This window comes from Ictidomys tridecemlineatus, chromosome 10 (genome assembly GCF_052094955.1).
Source record: "Ictidomys tridecemlineatus isolate mIctTri1 chromosome 10, mIctTri1.hap1, whole genome shotgun sequence".
In the NCBI taxonomy this organism is placed as follows: Eukaryota; Metazoa; Chordata; class Mammalia; order Rodentia; family Sciuridae; genus Ictidomys; species Ictidomys tridecemlineatus.
In genome coordinates this window covers 43,531,741-43,549,058 of record NC_135486.1, presented here as the reverse complement: position 1 = coordinate 43,549,058, position 17,318 = coordinate 43,531,741, and the positions used below count along the sequence as shown (strand labels likewise).

The 17,318-nt window shown below is 36.0% G+C and overlaps 1 protein-coding gene and 1 long non-coding RNA gene across 17 annotated transcripts in view; one reads left to right on the top strand and one right to left on the bottom strand.

The window, feature by feature from the left end:
* Esrrg (estrogen related receptor gamma) overlaps positions 1–17,318 on the top strand; it is a 595,402-nt gene that overhangs the window by 358,211 nt on the left and 219,873 nt on the right. Inside the window, exon 1 of one of the 14 annotated variants that reach the window (XM_005334962.5) lies at positions 11,119–11,296. The exons of 11 other annotated variants lie outside the window; for them this stretch is intronic. Coding sequence is in view for 1 of the 3 variants with exons in the window: in XM_021732987.3 (XP_021588662.1) it covers positions 11,241–11,296 (56 nt within the window). In the remaining 2 variants the exon portion in view is untranslated. Of the gene's footprint in view, positions 1–11,118; positions 11,301–17,318 lie in introns of those variants that run through there. 2 more of the 14 variants (XM_040276856.2, XM_021732987.3) reach the window with 2 other exon arrangements.
* Positions 6,518–11,138, bottom strand: LOC144367225 (uncharacterized). 3 transcript variants are annotated; one of them, XR_013426555.1, is made up of 3 exons: positions 10,944–11,138; positions 7,282–7,360; positions 6,518–6,811 (listed from the first exon to the last, which is right to left on the bottom strand). It is a non-coding gene; the product is annotated as an uncharacterized LOC144367225 (long non-coding RNA). The 3 variants fall into 3 exon arrangements; XR_013426556.1 differs by lacking the exon at positions 10,944–11,138 and adding an exon at positions 10,639–10,942; XR_013426557.1 differs by lacking the exon at positions 10,944–11,138 and adding an exon at positions 10,431–10,625.

Below are 17,318 nucleotides of genomic sequence, written 5' to 3'. Positions count from 1 at the left end.
TAGCAGAGATGGGGAATTGCAGGGTTCAGTCATCACTGTGCAATGCTATGTCAAGAAAAATGTAGGTATCATATTCTCCACAGGGAGGGGAAGATATTCAACCATAACAACACTCGTTTCTTTGTAAGTGGAACTAAGTTTTATTTAGCAAGTGGTGAATTATGGAAGAGCAAACATCAACCGCATTAAAATGTTGAGAGAATTTCTTCAGGGACACATTGAAGCTCATTTACAAAACAAACAAACAAACAACAATAAAACTCAAGCTGCATGAGTATAAATCATTTTTGCCCCAAATCAACAATTTATCGGGTAGGTTATAGTACTAAGCACAGCAAGAATGATTGAAGAGTCTCACAGGTTTACTAAATGAAAGAGGGGCCCAAGTTCAAGAACCTTGACATAAACCAGTTAGACCAGTGACTGCAAAGCTTTATGGGACACAGAGGAAGAAGCCATTGATTCTGTCTGGTGGCCCTTGAGGGAGACTTCACCCAGAGGGGATATTGATTGGATAGTGGTTTGAGGGAGGCATCACCCCAGGGGGCATTGGAGAGTGGCCTATCTATACTGTGGGCAGTGTTGCTGTATATTGGAGCTGACTAAATAAGAGCCAGAATCACAGGGACAGGAACACTTTCTTGGTAATACTACATGGTTTATTTATGAATATGTAACTTTGTCCCCCAGAAAGAGCACATGAATTAAGTCTGTTAAAAATAAACAAAATGTTTACATTTACTTTCTGTACATCTCAAAATATTGATTGGGATTGAATAATTGAATAGGTCTAACTTCTCAATCCATGGAAATGAGGCCAATGGTGGGACACAACTTGGACAGTACTGGAAAGCTCTGACCACAGAAGAAGCCCATTAAAACTAATATTGTCTCATTTAATCATTTTTGCTAATAGAGGAAACAAAATGTGGCTATGTTTCCTTCCAAGATCTTCTTAGCAACATAACCAGGCTCAAGAGCACCTGGCACTATGCTACAAAAATCTTCTTCTGCATTCTAGAAAGATTAGAGAGGTGATAGAGAATAATTCTGAAGCAAACACTTATGTTTATAAAGCTGTTGTATTAAATGAGTTGATCATAGATTTTTTTTTTAATTAAGGAGGAGATCCTGTAAAAATTCCAGGCATTGATGGTTGTTTTAAAATAATTTAAGTTGTCCTTGGATTGCTGTTGCTTCTATTTTATGGAGAATGTTTTTGCTTATTCTTAGACCTCTCTGTCCCTTGGCATAGATTTCTAGAATTATTCTCTGGTTGTGTGACTGTGAAACTTGGGGAAGAAAAAGGCAACAACAGAGAGCCTTAGGAAACTTTTCTGAGTGAAATCCATGATAGAGAAGGGAAATTGAGACCACGGGGCTTCCTTTCTGTGTCTCAAATCCTTGGTATTGCAAGTGTTGATACCAGAATACTGAGACAGGTCCTGGCATACTGTAGGCATTAAAAGGTGACTACTTCCCAAGTAATGAAAGTAGAGCAGGATAGGAAGTTGTTGGGAACTGCTTCATTACAATTTCCTAAAACAAAACTATTTGTTGATAGACAAACATGCATACTGGTGAATGCTTTTTCTGTACTACTTGTGTGTCCTCCTAAGAGGATGCATGATTTATAGGAAACAATTTGAGATTAGGAGTGCTAAAGATGTAGAATCAAAACAAAACAAAAAACTGGGCATAGTAAGAGGCTGAGGCAGGTGGAGCACAGGTTTGAAGTCAGCCTGGGTAATTTAGCAAGACCTCCCCACCCCCACCCCTAGCCCTCACCTAAAAAAAAAAAAAAGAAAGAAAAATCTAGAAAGGCTAGGAATGTTGCTCAGTGGCTGAGCATTTACCTAGGATGTGCAAGGCCCTGGGTTCAGTCTTCACTATTGCAGAAAATAATAAAAGCAGGTCTGGGCTTTGCAACATAAAAACTGAATAACTTCTTTGGACCTCAGTTTTGTGATCTAAAATTTGGGGATGATGATGATAATTATAATACATATCTTGTATGTGCTACACACGACTGTTGTAAGGAAAAAAAGAAGCAGGAGTGAAAAGTCTTTGTTAAGTGATAGCCCCCAGTGTAGATATATATTTGATATATAGATATATAGATATTATCCTTATTAATTTCAATTTTAAGATGTTCTAAACAGCTAAACTTTCCTCCCTGGCTATATTTAAAAACACAAAGTTTTAAAAATCTTCCTTTGTTAAGTTTCACTTTTTGTTTACAGTTCTAATTTATCCAAGGGTGAATTAAGTTTCTCTTCTCACTAATGAAAATTTCTTAGTTTTCTAATTCAAGTGGTAACTGGATTCGAGGGGGAAAGACAGGGTCTTTGATTATGTTCCTTGCTTTTCTTTTCTTCTTTTTTTTTTTTGGCAACACAGACTTTGCTTGAATAAACCTCGGTGACATAAACCTTCATAAACAAAAAGCTGTGCACTTAGCCTCAAACTACAGATAAGAGCCCCCAAGTTTCAGTGCTTTAATGACTGTCCTCATGCCTCCCCTCCCCCACCACCATTCCTGTTAACCAACCTGGGAAGTGGGAAGGGAAGTCTTTGTCTCCCTGTCTTTTTCATCCCAAGTGTGATTTTCTAGAAATAACATTTGGTCTCTCTCATGTGCTGTATTGTCTTGCTTTATTTGGAGTGAAACCCCCAAATAAAACATAGGACTTGGTTAAAGAATTATAGAGTGTAAAGAGAGGTAAGAGCAAGCGAAAAGGGGAGACCTTGGTCTTTTCTGCTGATTGATTAACTCCCTTCTTCCTCTCCTCATCAGAGGAAAACTCTACTTCCTTTCTGCAAGAATTCAGTGTTCTCGGCCATTCCAGCATAATTCCTCATAGAGAGAGGAGCTCTGTGGCCATCAAACCCTAAACCAAGAAAACCTTTATGAGATGAGAAGGATCCTTAATACAGACATTTTTCTATGGCATACAAAAGCCAACTTGAAGGCTTTGATAGGAAATTATTTGGTTTCAGGACATGTCTGAGATCTTGATTTTTAAAAAGCATTTGCTGTCCTGTTAAATGAGAAAATGTTTCCATGTTATCCTGCAAGGTCATGGTTCCAGGCACTGTTATAGCAGCTTTATTAATTTGTTTTTGTTTTAATAATATTTTTTCATTTTCCAATACTTAGTGTGAATATTTGGAAAACAGAAATAAAAAGAAGAGGAGGAAAGCAATCACTCCACATTGCTCTTTCAAGAATAAATGATGATAAAATGCTGAAGCACCTCACTATATATGTAGGCCTTGTGCTGACATCTGATCTTTTGTCTTTTTCTATCAACCTCATCCGACTCATTCATCTTTTCTTTTTAAAATCACCTTATCTTTTAAAATGTCTTTATATTAGTACTAAAAACTGGGCAGCCTCTCTTAAACTGGTTAATAATAAACTTAAGCAATAGAATTAGTCACTAGTTCATTCATTCATTCACTCATCCAGGACATGGTCTCTGTACTCCTAGCACATGACACAAATATTTAGCCAGTTCTATTACTGGCCCTGGGGACAGGATCAGACCCCACCCAGGTTATAGTTGGATAGGGATTGGAGTAGAGTATCCATTTAATAAAAACAGACTCTAGGGCTGAAGATATAGTTCAATGGTAGAGCCCTTGGCTAACATGCTGGAGGCCCTGGGTTTGAATCCCCAGAACTGAAAAACAACACCCCTCCCCCCCCAAAAAAAATTCTGAATTCCTAAAGGTGCACTTTTAAAAGGACAATTAATTAGCTGGAGAAGAGAGAGATGATTATCTCTGCTAATTCATCCCTACTTATTTTTAAATATGTGCCTCTTTTTAATTTTTTTTTTCTAAACTGTTGGAGAAAGTAGAAGCAGCCTAGTATACTCTTGATTATTTGTCTCAGGTTCAGATGTCTTGGCTCTTACTGGCACCTTTGTGCTCAGAGGGTTCAGATCTCAGTCAGAGTTCTGTGCTCAGATGTATTGTCAACAATCGTGAGATTAACATTAGTAGCTTGTTACTAACTAGGCACTGGAAAAGGGAGGGATTAATCTTTTCTAATATAAGCTTTCCTGCTACCTAGGTGTATAACCTGGGTTAAAGCTCTTAACCATGCTGAGCCTCATTTTCTCCACCTGCAAGGTAACCCACTTGGACTCATAATCCCTATGGTCTTTCCCTGCCTGTAATTCCCCATGGGCCAGACTTACTGTTCTGCCATAGATTAGTGGCCATTCAGTGTAACAAGAGCAAAACCTGTGAAGAAATTGAGTTCTTGGGATATCTGATCAAAAGAGCTCCTGGGTGAATGAGCTGGTGCTTGGGATAGTAATAAAATCAGCAGCATTATTGACTGAACTGCTAGGGTAGAAGAATGTGGAAGAAGTATCTTAATGGAAGAGAAAAGGAGTAGGAGCAATTTCTCTCTCCCCTTCTTTCTGGGAAACAATGTACAATTGAATTCTCCAGAGAGTCAGCCGACTTTAACTTTCTCAAGGCTGTTTTCCTCATTGAACATGATGATAGCTTTCAGGGGAACATCTTTCATTGTTTCCTATCGTTACATTGAGCCAATGTATACGTGGCATTATCTCGAGCATTTCATAACATTTTTTTTTCCAACTAATTAATTAATTAATTATATAGTGCAGAGGATTGAACCCAATGCCTCACACATGCTAGGCAAGTGCTCTACCACTGACCCACAACCCCAGCCCCTCCTAACATCTTATGGTAATTAACAGTTATCAATATTTTCATGGGGAAAAATGTATACCTAATTTTCTTCTTTGTCAGAGATGGAGTCCAACTGAAATACAATGCTATACTTTTTTTTTTTTTTATCTCTTCCTTCAGTTCATAAGATTTAAAAATAATGTGGCTAATATTTATGGAAAGCTCACTTTGTGGAACATGACAATAAAATTTATTACCCCAAATGGTGTACTTTTGAGAGTTTAAAGAAGGACTACCATAAATTATTAAGCTTATGACAACTGGCCCAAACCACAGTGATGACAGCCCAATGAGTCATATAGTCATATGTTATCCCCAACTAGGGCCAGGCACTGTGCTAAGTTAATTTAAGTTGTTTAATCACCATAGCAAGTGATTGTTCTCCTTATTCTTATTTCATATTTGAGGAAACTGAGAATTAGATGAGTGAAATGACTCTAGTCCAAAGTCTTTACCCCAGATCACTGGAATTGGAAACCAAGGCATGCCTCAGAACTGGTCTTGGCCCCTTCCTGTGTGTCCTTTTACAGTCTGCTGACTTCTGCCAGTTGTCACACACACACACACACACACACACACACACACACACACACACACACACCCCTAATTAATTAGCCTTGGTGGGGGAAGCAGATGTTTATCAAACACATTCATTTATAAAATGGAACCTTAGAAGTATGCCAGTTGTGATGTCTAAAACAAAACAAAACAAAAAGTGTAAGACTTCTTTACACTTGTTTATGTGGACACCATATGTGAATATCTTACCCGTCTCTTCTCTTTTTTTTTTTTTTTTTCAACTACTTCTTTGAAATCGTGGACAATGGGGTTAACGGAAGCAGTGGGAAAAGAGAGCTTTCAAATTATGTTGAACATCCATGCACATCATTAAAAAATACTCTGTGTTGGTGCCAGGGATGTAGCTCAGTGGTAGGGCACTTGCCTAGTATGGTTGAAGCCCTGGGTTCAATCCCCAGCACTGCAAAAAAAAAAAAAAAAAAAAAAAATAGAAAAGCAAACTGTGATTTTCTGATGTTTCTTGGAGGTGTGTATGTGTCTGTATCCTCAAATATATTTTATGTTTAATGGGGTGGTTAAGGTGGATAATTTGATCATTCTACTGGTATCATACCATGTATTGCTTATTCTGAACTCTATCATATTTGTACCACTTCCCCCTCCTCCTCTGTTCTCCACTTCTCCCGCCCCCCCCTCCTGCCTCTCAGAGGTAAGCTACCCTTTATTTTGGACAACACTATCACACACATGATTGAGTCAACAATTTATGGCTTTTAAAAATAGGGATTTTGTTCTCTCTTTGGTTTATTGTTTATCATAATCATCTTTCAAGTGAAAAGGCTAATTTACTCTTTCTATAGGAATATTTTAAGCTTGATTATCATAATATTACAGCTGCCTGAAAAGGTCTAAAATGGGACATTGACCTTGAATGTTTTCTGCATTTAGCTCCTGGTGCTTAACATTCAGGAAAGAATATAACTGCAACTCATTTATTAATATATAATCTCAACATGTTAACTATTGCTCTGTAAATACATGCCAGGTAGATTATAGAAAGCTTGCAAGAAACCATAAAATGCATTTGATATTTTACTAGGGTAAGTTTGTTGGAAATACAACATATCTAAAGTCACTTTTCCCATTGGAGCTTCTGTAGTTTATAATTTAATTTTTACTGACATTTCACCATGTATATTATTAGCTTGACAAAATGAAAGTGAAATAATCCTGAATTAATTAAACAGAAACTGAATTGCCTCTATTAGTTTCTCTGTCTCTGATTTTTATTTATTTATTTATTTTTTGTTTCAACTTCCATTTTCACAGAACACTAGGAAAAGAGTTTGGTGTATTATGGAGGTGACACAATTGCTCCCCAGAGAATGGGCATTTTTTTATATAGACTCCATAATTTGGGAATGGGATATATTTATAGAACAAGAAGTTTGTCAAAAGGAAAGGTTTTTATTAGGGCTTCTGTGGAACCAAGCACTTTCAGCAGAGATGATTGCTTTTTGCCAGTCGAGACAATAATTTAAATATCAAAGCTTGTGCCCTAGAAATGAAAGGCAACAGAAAATGAGATATGATGAATTGATAGAGGTTTGGTAGTAATATAAAGTAGTCATCCTGACTTAGAACTCTGCATGTTCTTGGTGGGAAAGGTGTGTTCTTAAGCAGGTATATAGCACAATAGAAATCATACCAGTATAGGACTGGGGATATGGCTTGGTGGTACAGTGCCTGTCTACTATACATGAGGCCCTCAGTTAAATTTCCTATACTGCTAAAGAAAAAAAAAAAGCAATTTGTAGATGAGGAGAAAAGGGACAGATAGGTGAGGGGACCTATCTAAAGCGACACAGCTTAAGAAGAGATAGAAGACAATATGATATCTAGGCCCCCTTGCTTATCATTTAAGATTCCCTTTCCAGGGATGTTCATTGTGGATTTGCTTTTGGAGTTAAAGATAGTGGTTTGTAAGAGTTTTGGTTTGCTTTTGTAGAATGATATATTACACCATACCTGATACATCAAAGACAGCAGGGAGAACGTTTCAAAGAGTTAAACAGCTTTTCGAAGGTTTAGGATCTTGAGGAAAAATCTGTAAAGGCAGATTACAAGGCAATTTGAAAAATCTAAACTTGTGATGCCTTGTTTAGGTTTTAATATTTAACACATAATTAATGTGCAATATAAAATGAAACTATTTCACAATAATAGTGATGGATTTGAAATATTTAAATATAGACTCATCCTATTAATTTTCAGAAAAAATGAGAGTGAAAAATAGTTATTAATACGTAATAATAGCAACACTGCTTTTCTCATCACCTTTACCAACATAAGAATTCACAGAATATTTTAAGCAATTATTCTGGCTAAAATGCAGTAACATTTCTGGTATACACGACTCAGAGGAATCTACCTTTTGTTTCCACTGGAGTTTTTGCTGGTTCTTTTCTAGTCTTTCAAATGGAAATGAAGTGTAATCTCTGCTTGATGCCTATGTGTTAGCTGGAGATGAAGTTGTTTGGCTATTTGTGACTGCTAAAGCTATGCTTAGACTCAGGGCCTGGTGCATCACAGACTGGTATTAACTAATTTATTTATACTCTTTGTGAAAGAGTCAGAAGAGGTCCTTTTGTCTGGCTCAATTTCTCCTGATTTGGGTAGACTCCTTGTGGTAAGATTGTGAAGTGTATAGACTGATTAACAATACATGTCTATTCCATGTTATTTATCTATTTTGCCCCCAAATTATTTATAACTGAGATTTTTTGAAGGCATAAGTTCATTATTGCCCATGGTGTTTTTATTTCTGTGATTATCCATTCCTTTCTCATTCAAAGTGAGAAAACTGACTAGGAAAGGCTCTGGAGATGACTTGAGCCGAGTGTTTATAAAATATTCTAAAGCTGTCTTGCAAGTTTAGAGCAATGGATATCATTTTAAATCTGAAGTTGGTTAAACTGGATTCAAGACAGTAAGTGGATCTTAGGTCCGTGACTTATGCATGCGGCCCTTAGCTCCTAAGGGGAACAGACTCATCCCTATACACCTAGTGCACCTCTGGTCATTCACAAAGCAGCCAGCTCATTGAACACTGTACCTTGCAAGGAAGAAATATGGTTAGTGAGAGATCAGGGGGATGACTCTGTGCATGTATGTCTGTGGACACAGAAAACAGACAGACATGTGAACATGAGTCTATATATTTTTTAATAATACACACAGATAAGTCAAATGGCTCTTAATCAGGGCAAATAAGTATCCTAAGGAAAATAAGAAAATTCTGGGAAATAAAAGATTACTCTTAGGCAATGTGGTGACTTAAGATGCATCGGTAAATAATTGCCTACAAATCTTGTCTTTAAAAAACCATTTCAAAGGACTAATAAACAGGTTGTGCTACAGCATGATAATGCAAAGAAACTAAATATAAAAATGCCACCCAAGTACAAAATCTTAGTGTTTATTGAGTACATTATATGTGTTGAGTACTTTAAATAATTTTTATTTTTTAAAGAAATATTCCCAGATAAAAATAATAATGAAACGTTTGGGGGTATATCTTTTAAAAATGTGTACAATTGGATCTTCTAATTACCTTGAGGATTTTAGTTTATTCAGAAATCAAGATAGTAATCATATGAACCAAAGATTTTTTTCTGTCCTTTTAATGCAGTATTAGCTTCTATATTTCTTTGATTGTATTTTGGGAAAAAAATCATGTTTCTTTTGCAAAATGCCTTTTTTATTTATTTTTTTAATTGTAAACTGATTACATGTCTCATTTTAGATTGAATAGACAAATCTTTTTTTTTTCCCTGGGTGTCTACAGAATGCTTGGATTTTCTTCTACATCTCAAAGCTCTTTTAATTCACTGCTCACAACCAAATTTACATCTTAATTGCAGAGTTCACATTTAACAATATAGACAGCATAATGCCACTGGTAATTAAGCTTTTACTACCTGCTTTTATACAGTATTCTCAGGCACAGTTGTTTTTTTTTTTGCTATGTGAGTTCTGATCTAGAAACTTGCCTGCATTTAGACCACAAAATAAAGGAATCAGGCCCATATCTTAGATATAGCTAAATACATGGCAGGGAAATTGCTTTTTTCTGCGGGGGGACCAAATCATGTCTGTCATTTTTATATTCTGAATTTTAATGTGGCTGTTCTATTTTAGTGTTTTGTTTTTTAAAGGCCTAGAAAATTTGAGAGGGTTGAGAGAGAGCTGAGTTCTGATTTAGTGAATTTAACACATGCGGAATATCTGAACTGATTTATTTTGATCTCAAAGATTATACTATTTCTATCATGTAAGACTTAAGATGCAAAAGGTTGGTAAGCAGGGGAGCTGAATTATATTAAAATTGTGGGTCTTCCACTCTCTATAAGGTAGCAGTTATCTCTTTGCCATAAATAGCTGGTATCTATTCCAATGTGCATTTGCTAGTATAAAAAATCCTGTAGTTTAAAATAGAACCTAAGCCTGCTCTCAGTTATATGGAAATTAAAAACACACTCTACACAATTTTAAGAGGAAAAACCCTGTTTCCCTCTTATATTCTCTTGGTGTTTCCCCCCCCCCCCAACACTTTTGACTGAGAATTCAGAGTTTGGTAAATTATTATCTGTTGGACACTTGTTCTTCTTATAGTGACTAGGTTGTGTGAAGTCTTATAAAATATGGGTTGATTTTTTTAAAAGCATGTAGTATACATTATGTATAAAAACAAATACGTAAATTGGTACATTGTGTTTTATTTGAAAGGTTGATGTTTTGGGTAAAATCCTATATAAGGATATACGTCTCCTTGTTAGGAAGCTGATATTGAAATAGTACACAATTAAGGGCACTTTTCATGCAGTGTACAGCAAAGCTTTTCCTTCAAAAACTGCAGTCTTTATTTTGTCAAAATACATTGGGATACATTTAGCACACTAAAAACCCTCCAGACCCCAGACTCCTGCTGGAAACTAAAGGGGCCAATTTGTCCCACAATTGTTTACCTTTGTTTTGAAAGACTGTGCATTGTATATCTATATACAGAGTACCCTGGAGCAGGTATAGAAATGTTAACATAATTTACATAGCATTCTCTTAAATGGTACTGTTACCAGCTATTTCCTATTCTATAGTTGGGTACAACTGCATTTCACCTTAGAGACGAGGATCCCAGTTCACAAGCTCCAATGATTTAGAAGAATGTCTTAAAAAAAAAAAAAAATAAATACCCATTATATACCAGGACAGCAGGAAAAGACACGATTAGGAAGAAACGAGAAAGTACAACACTAGAGAAGCCGCCGCCCCCGGTGGACTAATAACACAGACAAACCAAACCCCAGGACAAACTTAATTCTCTACCTTCCGCAGAATCCTTGCCCATATTAACTGAGAGAGTCTGCGTGAGTTCTTCTTTTCAAAGCGAAATAGATCTTAGATTAGAAAACCAAAGACAAATCCCTCCAGTGCTTAGAGAGTTAAGTTAGTTATGTTTCTTTTGTAGCTTCCCAGAAAAGGGGGGCGGGGGAATAAAAAGAGGGTTAAAAAAAAAAAAAAAGCTCAGGGTATCTACTGGGAGCGTCTCACTCGCTCCGGTCCTGGCTTGCTTTTCCTCTGCCCACTCTCAGTTCTCACCCCCTTCAGTTCCTTCTCTGCACCCAGCCTACCTGCCTGGCTCCGCTGGCTCGTGCAGCCTCCCGTCGCCTCCCTCCTGATTGGGCAGAGGCCCCCCAATCGGCTGCGCGCCTGGGCCGGTGGGACTGCATATGTAAAGCCCTACTTCATATTAATAAGCTCCAATCGGGGCTTTAAGTCCTTGATTAGGAGAGTGTGAGAGCTTTGGTCCCAACTGGCTGTGCCCATAGGCTTGTCACCAGGAGAACATTTGTGTTAATTGCACTGTGCTCTGTCAAGGAAACTTTGATTTATAGCTGGGGTGCACAAATAATGGTTGCCGGTCGCACATGGATTCGGTAGAACTTTGCCTTCCTGAATCTTTTTCCCTGCACTACGAAGAAGAGTAGGTACCTTTTTCTTTCCTTTTCGAACTCAAGCGTGGGGGTGAGTGCGTGTGGGGTGAACGGAATGTATCTTTGCACACTGATTCAGGTAATGCCCTGGGTATTTTGTGTGCACACGAGTGCTTGTTTGTGTCTGTCTTATGCCTTTTGTGTCGAGGGTGATCTCCTAATTCAGTAAGTCGAGAATTGTTCTCTGACTACAATGTTACCTTTGAGGCAAAGCTCAGTGACTGTCAGTAAAACAGCTGTGTGACAGTCACTTCTTATTCAGGTGCTAAGAATAGGCACTTGGCACAAATGCTTAGTGAACTGTTAAAATGCATCTTTTACTAGGACCCATTTTCCCAAGGAAAGATGTTTTAAAATACAATATTCAAAATGATTTATACTATTGAGTGCCTCTTATGTATTTGCAGTTTGACAGATATTTTCAGCTCCCTGTCATTTCTTACCGCGCAGAGTTAGAAGCAAAATTGCACATTTACTAATTCTCCTTCAGAGAACAATTTAAAAACTAGCCCTATGCAATTCAGAGCTAGAATAATGTTATTTGCATGGTTAGTGTTAAGTCAGCACTTAACTGACAAATCAGTCCATTAAGTAACATGAGATTTTCACACATTATAAATATTTAAGGGAAAAAAAAACTAAAGAAGAAACAGTGGTGACTTTTAAATTTTCCCCTTAAATAGACAATGCTCAAATTGTGGATATGTTTCATATATTGTGTCCAGAAAACAGAGAAAAGTACTTTCATTCTTATATGCAGTTAATTCGTATTTATGAATATCTTTATACACTAGAAATGTATATTTAGATTATTAAAGATGAGGGGGTGGAGTGAACAGGGGTAGGGGAAGTAAATTAGGCATTCTTGTGTAAATGAGTAGGTCATAAACTTAATTTCAACCCACTGTTAAGATAAAATATTAGTGTATCACGGGAGCTGTCACTGGTTTATCTCTCTTTCTGTTGAGTCAGTTATATTGCTTTGCTTTCACATTACAATAATACCAACTGTTATAATTCTGAAAAGAGTGCTCTTGGCAAACATTTCTCTCTATAGATTGTGAAGAAAATATAAAACTCTGGAAGATGAGGTAGTGCATTATAGGTAGATGTCCACTAGCTGTCCTTAGTGACTGCATATTGCATTGCTTTGTAATTAAGTAAGAGATGAAAAGTGACTGGCAGTGTCAGTGACTGCTCTTGGATGTTTGAGTGTAAGAGTGTGTGTGTGTGTGTGTGTGAGCGTGCACATATATATGCACCCACACACACACACACACTCTCACACATACCCACATGCACACTCACACAGGAGATATTAGTCCAGAGATGAATTTAGGAAGAACTGAAAGATTGTAAGCCTGCCTTGCATCCGTTTGAAAGCACTCAAGGGAAGAAGCAACCTTAAAATGCATGAAAATAAAAATAAAAGATAAACAAAGGTAGGACTGCCCACTCAACTGTAGCCTGAAGGTTAGTGCACCTGGGACTGTAGGATCCCAGAATTTGAAATGTCTTAATGTCAGAAGAATGCCTTACTAAAGCTCACCCAGGGTCTGAACTTTTTTTCCTAAATAAATAAACAAAATCAACTTTCAAAACCTCCCAGAGCCTTGTTTTAAGAGTAGTTTCCTTGACTTTAACTTCTTATAGCTAATTTGAATAATTAGTTTAGATAAGCCTCTTAAAGCAGATGCATTTAAATGAAATCAGGGCACATGTCCTTTTGGCTTTGGCGCAAGATTCAAACTAGCTTTCTTTTTGGTTCAATTAAAAGTCATCTTTTAAAAATACAGATTTATTGTCTGGATGCAGTTCTGATGGTTACGTGGTTCACTGGACAGACAGAAAGATCCAATGCTAAGCAACGCATCTGCCTCTCTGTCTCAATTAATAAACCACAAAATTTATACATGCTATTAATATTCATAGTAATTGTACTGGGTTAAACCCCATCACGTGTGTGTATACATAGAAATGAAACCAGAGTTATGCAGTTTGAGAGGAAAATATTGAATATTGGACAGTTTCTGGTTTGGAGGCTGTTAAAAAGATTCATACAATTTATTGACCACCATTTAAAGAGCTTAGAATGTTAGCCTCTAACTATTTTTTTTTTTTTTAAATTTTAGGACATGTGCCAGCACATTAAAGAACATAACATTTGAAAGCTTGTTTCACATTTAATAGCAGTAATAGCTGATAGCATAAATAGATGAAAATAATATATCTGCTCATTCTGACATATGTGTCAGTCTAATCATTCTAAATGAGTGTGCTCATCACATGAATCCCTTTCAACCTCTGATTAAAATGTAACATTGACTACAGGATTATAGAGCGGACTTAATTTTACTGACTGTTTTAACAGTTGTCACAGCTGTTGGAAGAAGGAAAGGCAATTGAAACCCTCCAAAACAGACAAGGCAAAGAGGGAGCAGTTTAGTAAATTTCAGCCTGATCATTGAAATCCAGACATTGAACATTTAACAGTTGCGTGTTTTAAGATTCCTGCTCGGGGCAATGCAAGTTTTATTTTATATGATTCACTCTTTCTGTTTCAGGGTTTTGATTTTTTCCCCCCTCTGCTCTAACTCTTGTTATTAAAAGCTAACTTAATTGAAATGCAACTATTCTAAAGTGATACTATAATGTCAAAATACACAGGATAAAAATAGACAGGAAGGAAAAAATCTATATAGTAACAACAACAAGAGAAAGCTTAAGTCAGATTGGACACTATCTTTGAACGAAAGATAGGAGTCTGCCCAAGTCACTTTAGATATGATATTATTTGAGAACTATGAACAGATACTTCAGGTTTATTTTTCTAAGAAAGAATACTTCAACTCCAGACTTGGAGTTCCTATTGCTTTTCTTCCTGTTTCCTCTCTATATTATCTGTTAAAAACACCTGCAGCCTTAAAAGGTAGGTGGTGTTTTCAGACAATTTCTCTGTAAATTACTAGAAGTGACAACCAGCAGCAATTAGGGGTGAGCATTCTGGAGCTGTAGAATCTTGAAATCTTTACATCAGTAAATTGAACAGAGCAATTCTATTTTTCTAAGAATTAAATATCCATAATACATGTCCCAAACTATATATAGTTGAAAGAACCAGACAATGTCTGTTATGTAACATACGATTTTTCTCCTTGAAGTAAGGGGGAAAAAAGTGTTCTTGAGTTAATGGAATAAATGTTACATGGGAGTGGTGAGTTAGTGATGGGCACCTATGTTTTACTATCCCTTTGTGTTAGGGTATTTGTGTATTACCTTATACACATTTGGTGGTGAGTTTAAAAACCCTCCTTTTACAGGGAGACAGCTTTCCATTTCCTGGGCAGAGGCAAGGGTGATGGTGTTGGCTGGTTCTTCTTATAGTGATGGTTTCTCATCTTAATGTGTTTATGGCACTGCTGCTTTATTTACTGAGCCTAGTGTGTTGCAGCGGTAATTAACCCATGTTATTAGCAAAGCCCTTGTGGATATCCATTAATTCTCTTGCATGGATGATCATTTTTCTAGTGTTTTTCCCCCAATAAGATATCATTGTTCTTTATATATATATATATATATTCTAAATTGACGGCCTTTGATATGTTTCTTTGGTTTAATCTGACTTGTGATATATATACTGATCACATCATGAAGAATGAAATTGTGTTTATTTCAGCTCTTAATAATGCTAATGGAGGAAAGATTTTTGTTGTTGTTGTTGTTCTTTTCAGAGTAAAAAAAGACAAGACTAGAAATTCAAGCTTAAAAAGGAAATAATGTAGGAAATCAGTTTTAACTCTACCCTTTCCAGATCTCAGAATTTATGACAATTTGTATCTTTGAGGTCTTTTAATCAGGCTTTTATTTAGTTAATAACACTTTAGGCATTTTTGTAAAATATTGAGCCAGCAGAAAAATACTTGTGCTTCCTGTGCTGAGAAAAGATAAGGACCATCTCATTAGCCGGGCCATACTTTTGCAATTAATTTTAGATACCTGGTGCTATTCATCAAAGAGGGCAGCTAACTTCTCTATGATTCTATTTAACAATACTTTCACAATACCTCACTCCTGCCAGAATTACAGACAAAGAAGGAGCCGGTTCTTTTGGAAGGTAGGCATAATGCCCAATCTCAAGTCTGTATCACTTGTGAAAAATTCCTCAACATTTGTTTTTGGCTAGTGACTAAACAAAATGTTTCTTTGTTTTACTTGTAAAGTAACGCTCAGCACTGAAGGTTTTTCTTTTTATTATTTTATACGAGATATTAAAATACATGCTTATGATTGATACTTTCATACAAGTGGCAATTAATAGCAATGATTTTTATGAAACCAATTAATATCACATAAACTTTAGAACCAGCTATCTGGCATTTAGAAAGAAGAGGAGAGCATTTAAGGTATCGTGATCGAACTTTAAAGTCAATGCAGCAGATAAGCCTTGCTCTGAATTTTGCTTCATCACAAATTCATGGGCAAGAGAAACAATGCAATGTTGATCTGTTATAAGTGCATATGAGCTCTGGCCCTTGGCAGCTCTCTGGAGAAAATCTTTGATTACATTGGTCCAGTTTGTTCAGTTTTTATCTCTTTTACATCCACTGGCATTGTATTAAATTGTCATTGTCCTAAAGCACATGAGATAGAAATGAATTGCAGTTCTCTACATTCTCTGACAGTGAAATATTTAGCCTCTCTTTCTCCAATCATACTTATGTGTGTATTTGATAGTGCAGGGATGACACCAAGCATCTCTGCGGCTTGACATTCTTATTGCATTTTGTATGTTTTGCCATTGATTATTATTTCCAGAGCCATGTAAATATGGATATAAATCATCTATACCATGATTATTAAAATAAATACACATATGGCACTTTAAAATCCAAAGCAGTACATAGGACACACACACGAATGTGTTCATGTGCATGTCTAACATGCGTGTGAAATATGCATATATATGGGGAAAGGGATGTTTGTAGCATATAGGTGTGCTGTTAAGATTGTCCATGTACATTTGTATAATAAAGTAGATCTCAAAATACTAATCAGTGGTCAGTTACATTTGTTAGGCATAATTGTAACCTGGAATTACTATTTCAGGTATTTACCAAGTCTAATTTAAAACTGAATTGATTTAACAACTGTATATTAGACAGGTAACTGGTAACCTAGTAAGTAAATTTGTTTCTGACTTAAAATAATTTTAATTATTTTCATTCATGTATTGAATATATAGTAACCATAAATAAACTGTAAAGTAGGAAATAAACTACTGATATTAAATGTATCATTTAATGGGTTGGGCTCATATCCAAGAAAAAAATTTGAACTAGCTTCTGGCTACATCTTTCCCTGTACAATTGAGCCTGACAAATATATCTTAATGCAAAGCATGGGAGTTTTCAAAAAAATGCAAAATGTGAATTTAATTTGCCTACACTAAATAAATATGTCATTTGCTTATTTTCTTTTGCTAAAAGCAAATATGTAAAATTAATAAGTATTACGTTTATATAAAATACATCATAGATTTTACAATGATTTAATTTGATTCTACGAGGTAAGTTTAGAGGTCTCTGATTTTACTTTGGTAAATCTGATTGTTGGGAAAAAAACACGTATAGAATTGCTCTATTTTTTTATTTTTGTCCCATTTTATATTTTTGTTTAAATTCCTAGATTCATTTCCTACCTTTGTTTGCATAACACTTTAGCAAATTTACTGCTATTGTGTTTTTAAAAAAGTGCTAACTGCTTCTTTGTACCACCCATCAGATCAAAGTTAGCTGCCCTATTATCTGAAGGTGATAAGAGACAGCCTTCTGTCTTTTGAAGGATTTACCTGGCCTTTTATTCTTGTTTCAAGTTCCTATTAGATTTATAATTTCTAAGGTCTAGGAAACCTCAGCTAATAAAAATAATTTCCATTCAGTTTTAGTAAACACATCTTTCCTCCTTGCTTTTTCTTTCCAAAAGTACAGATGTTTCTTTTTCTCAAATATGAAC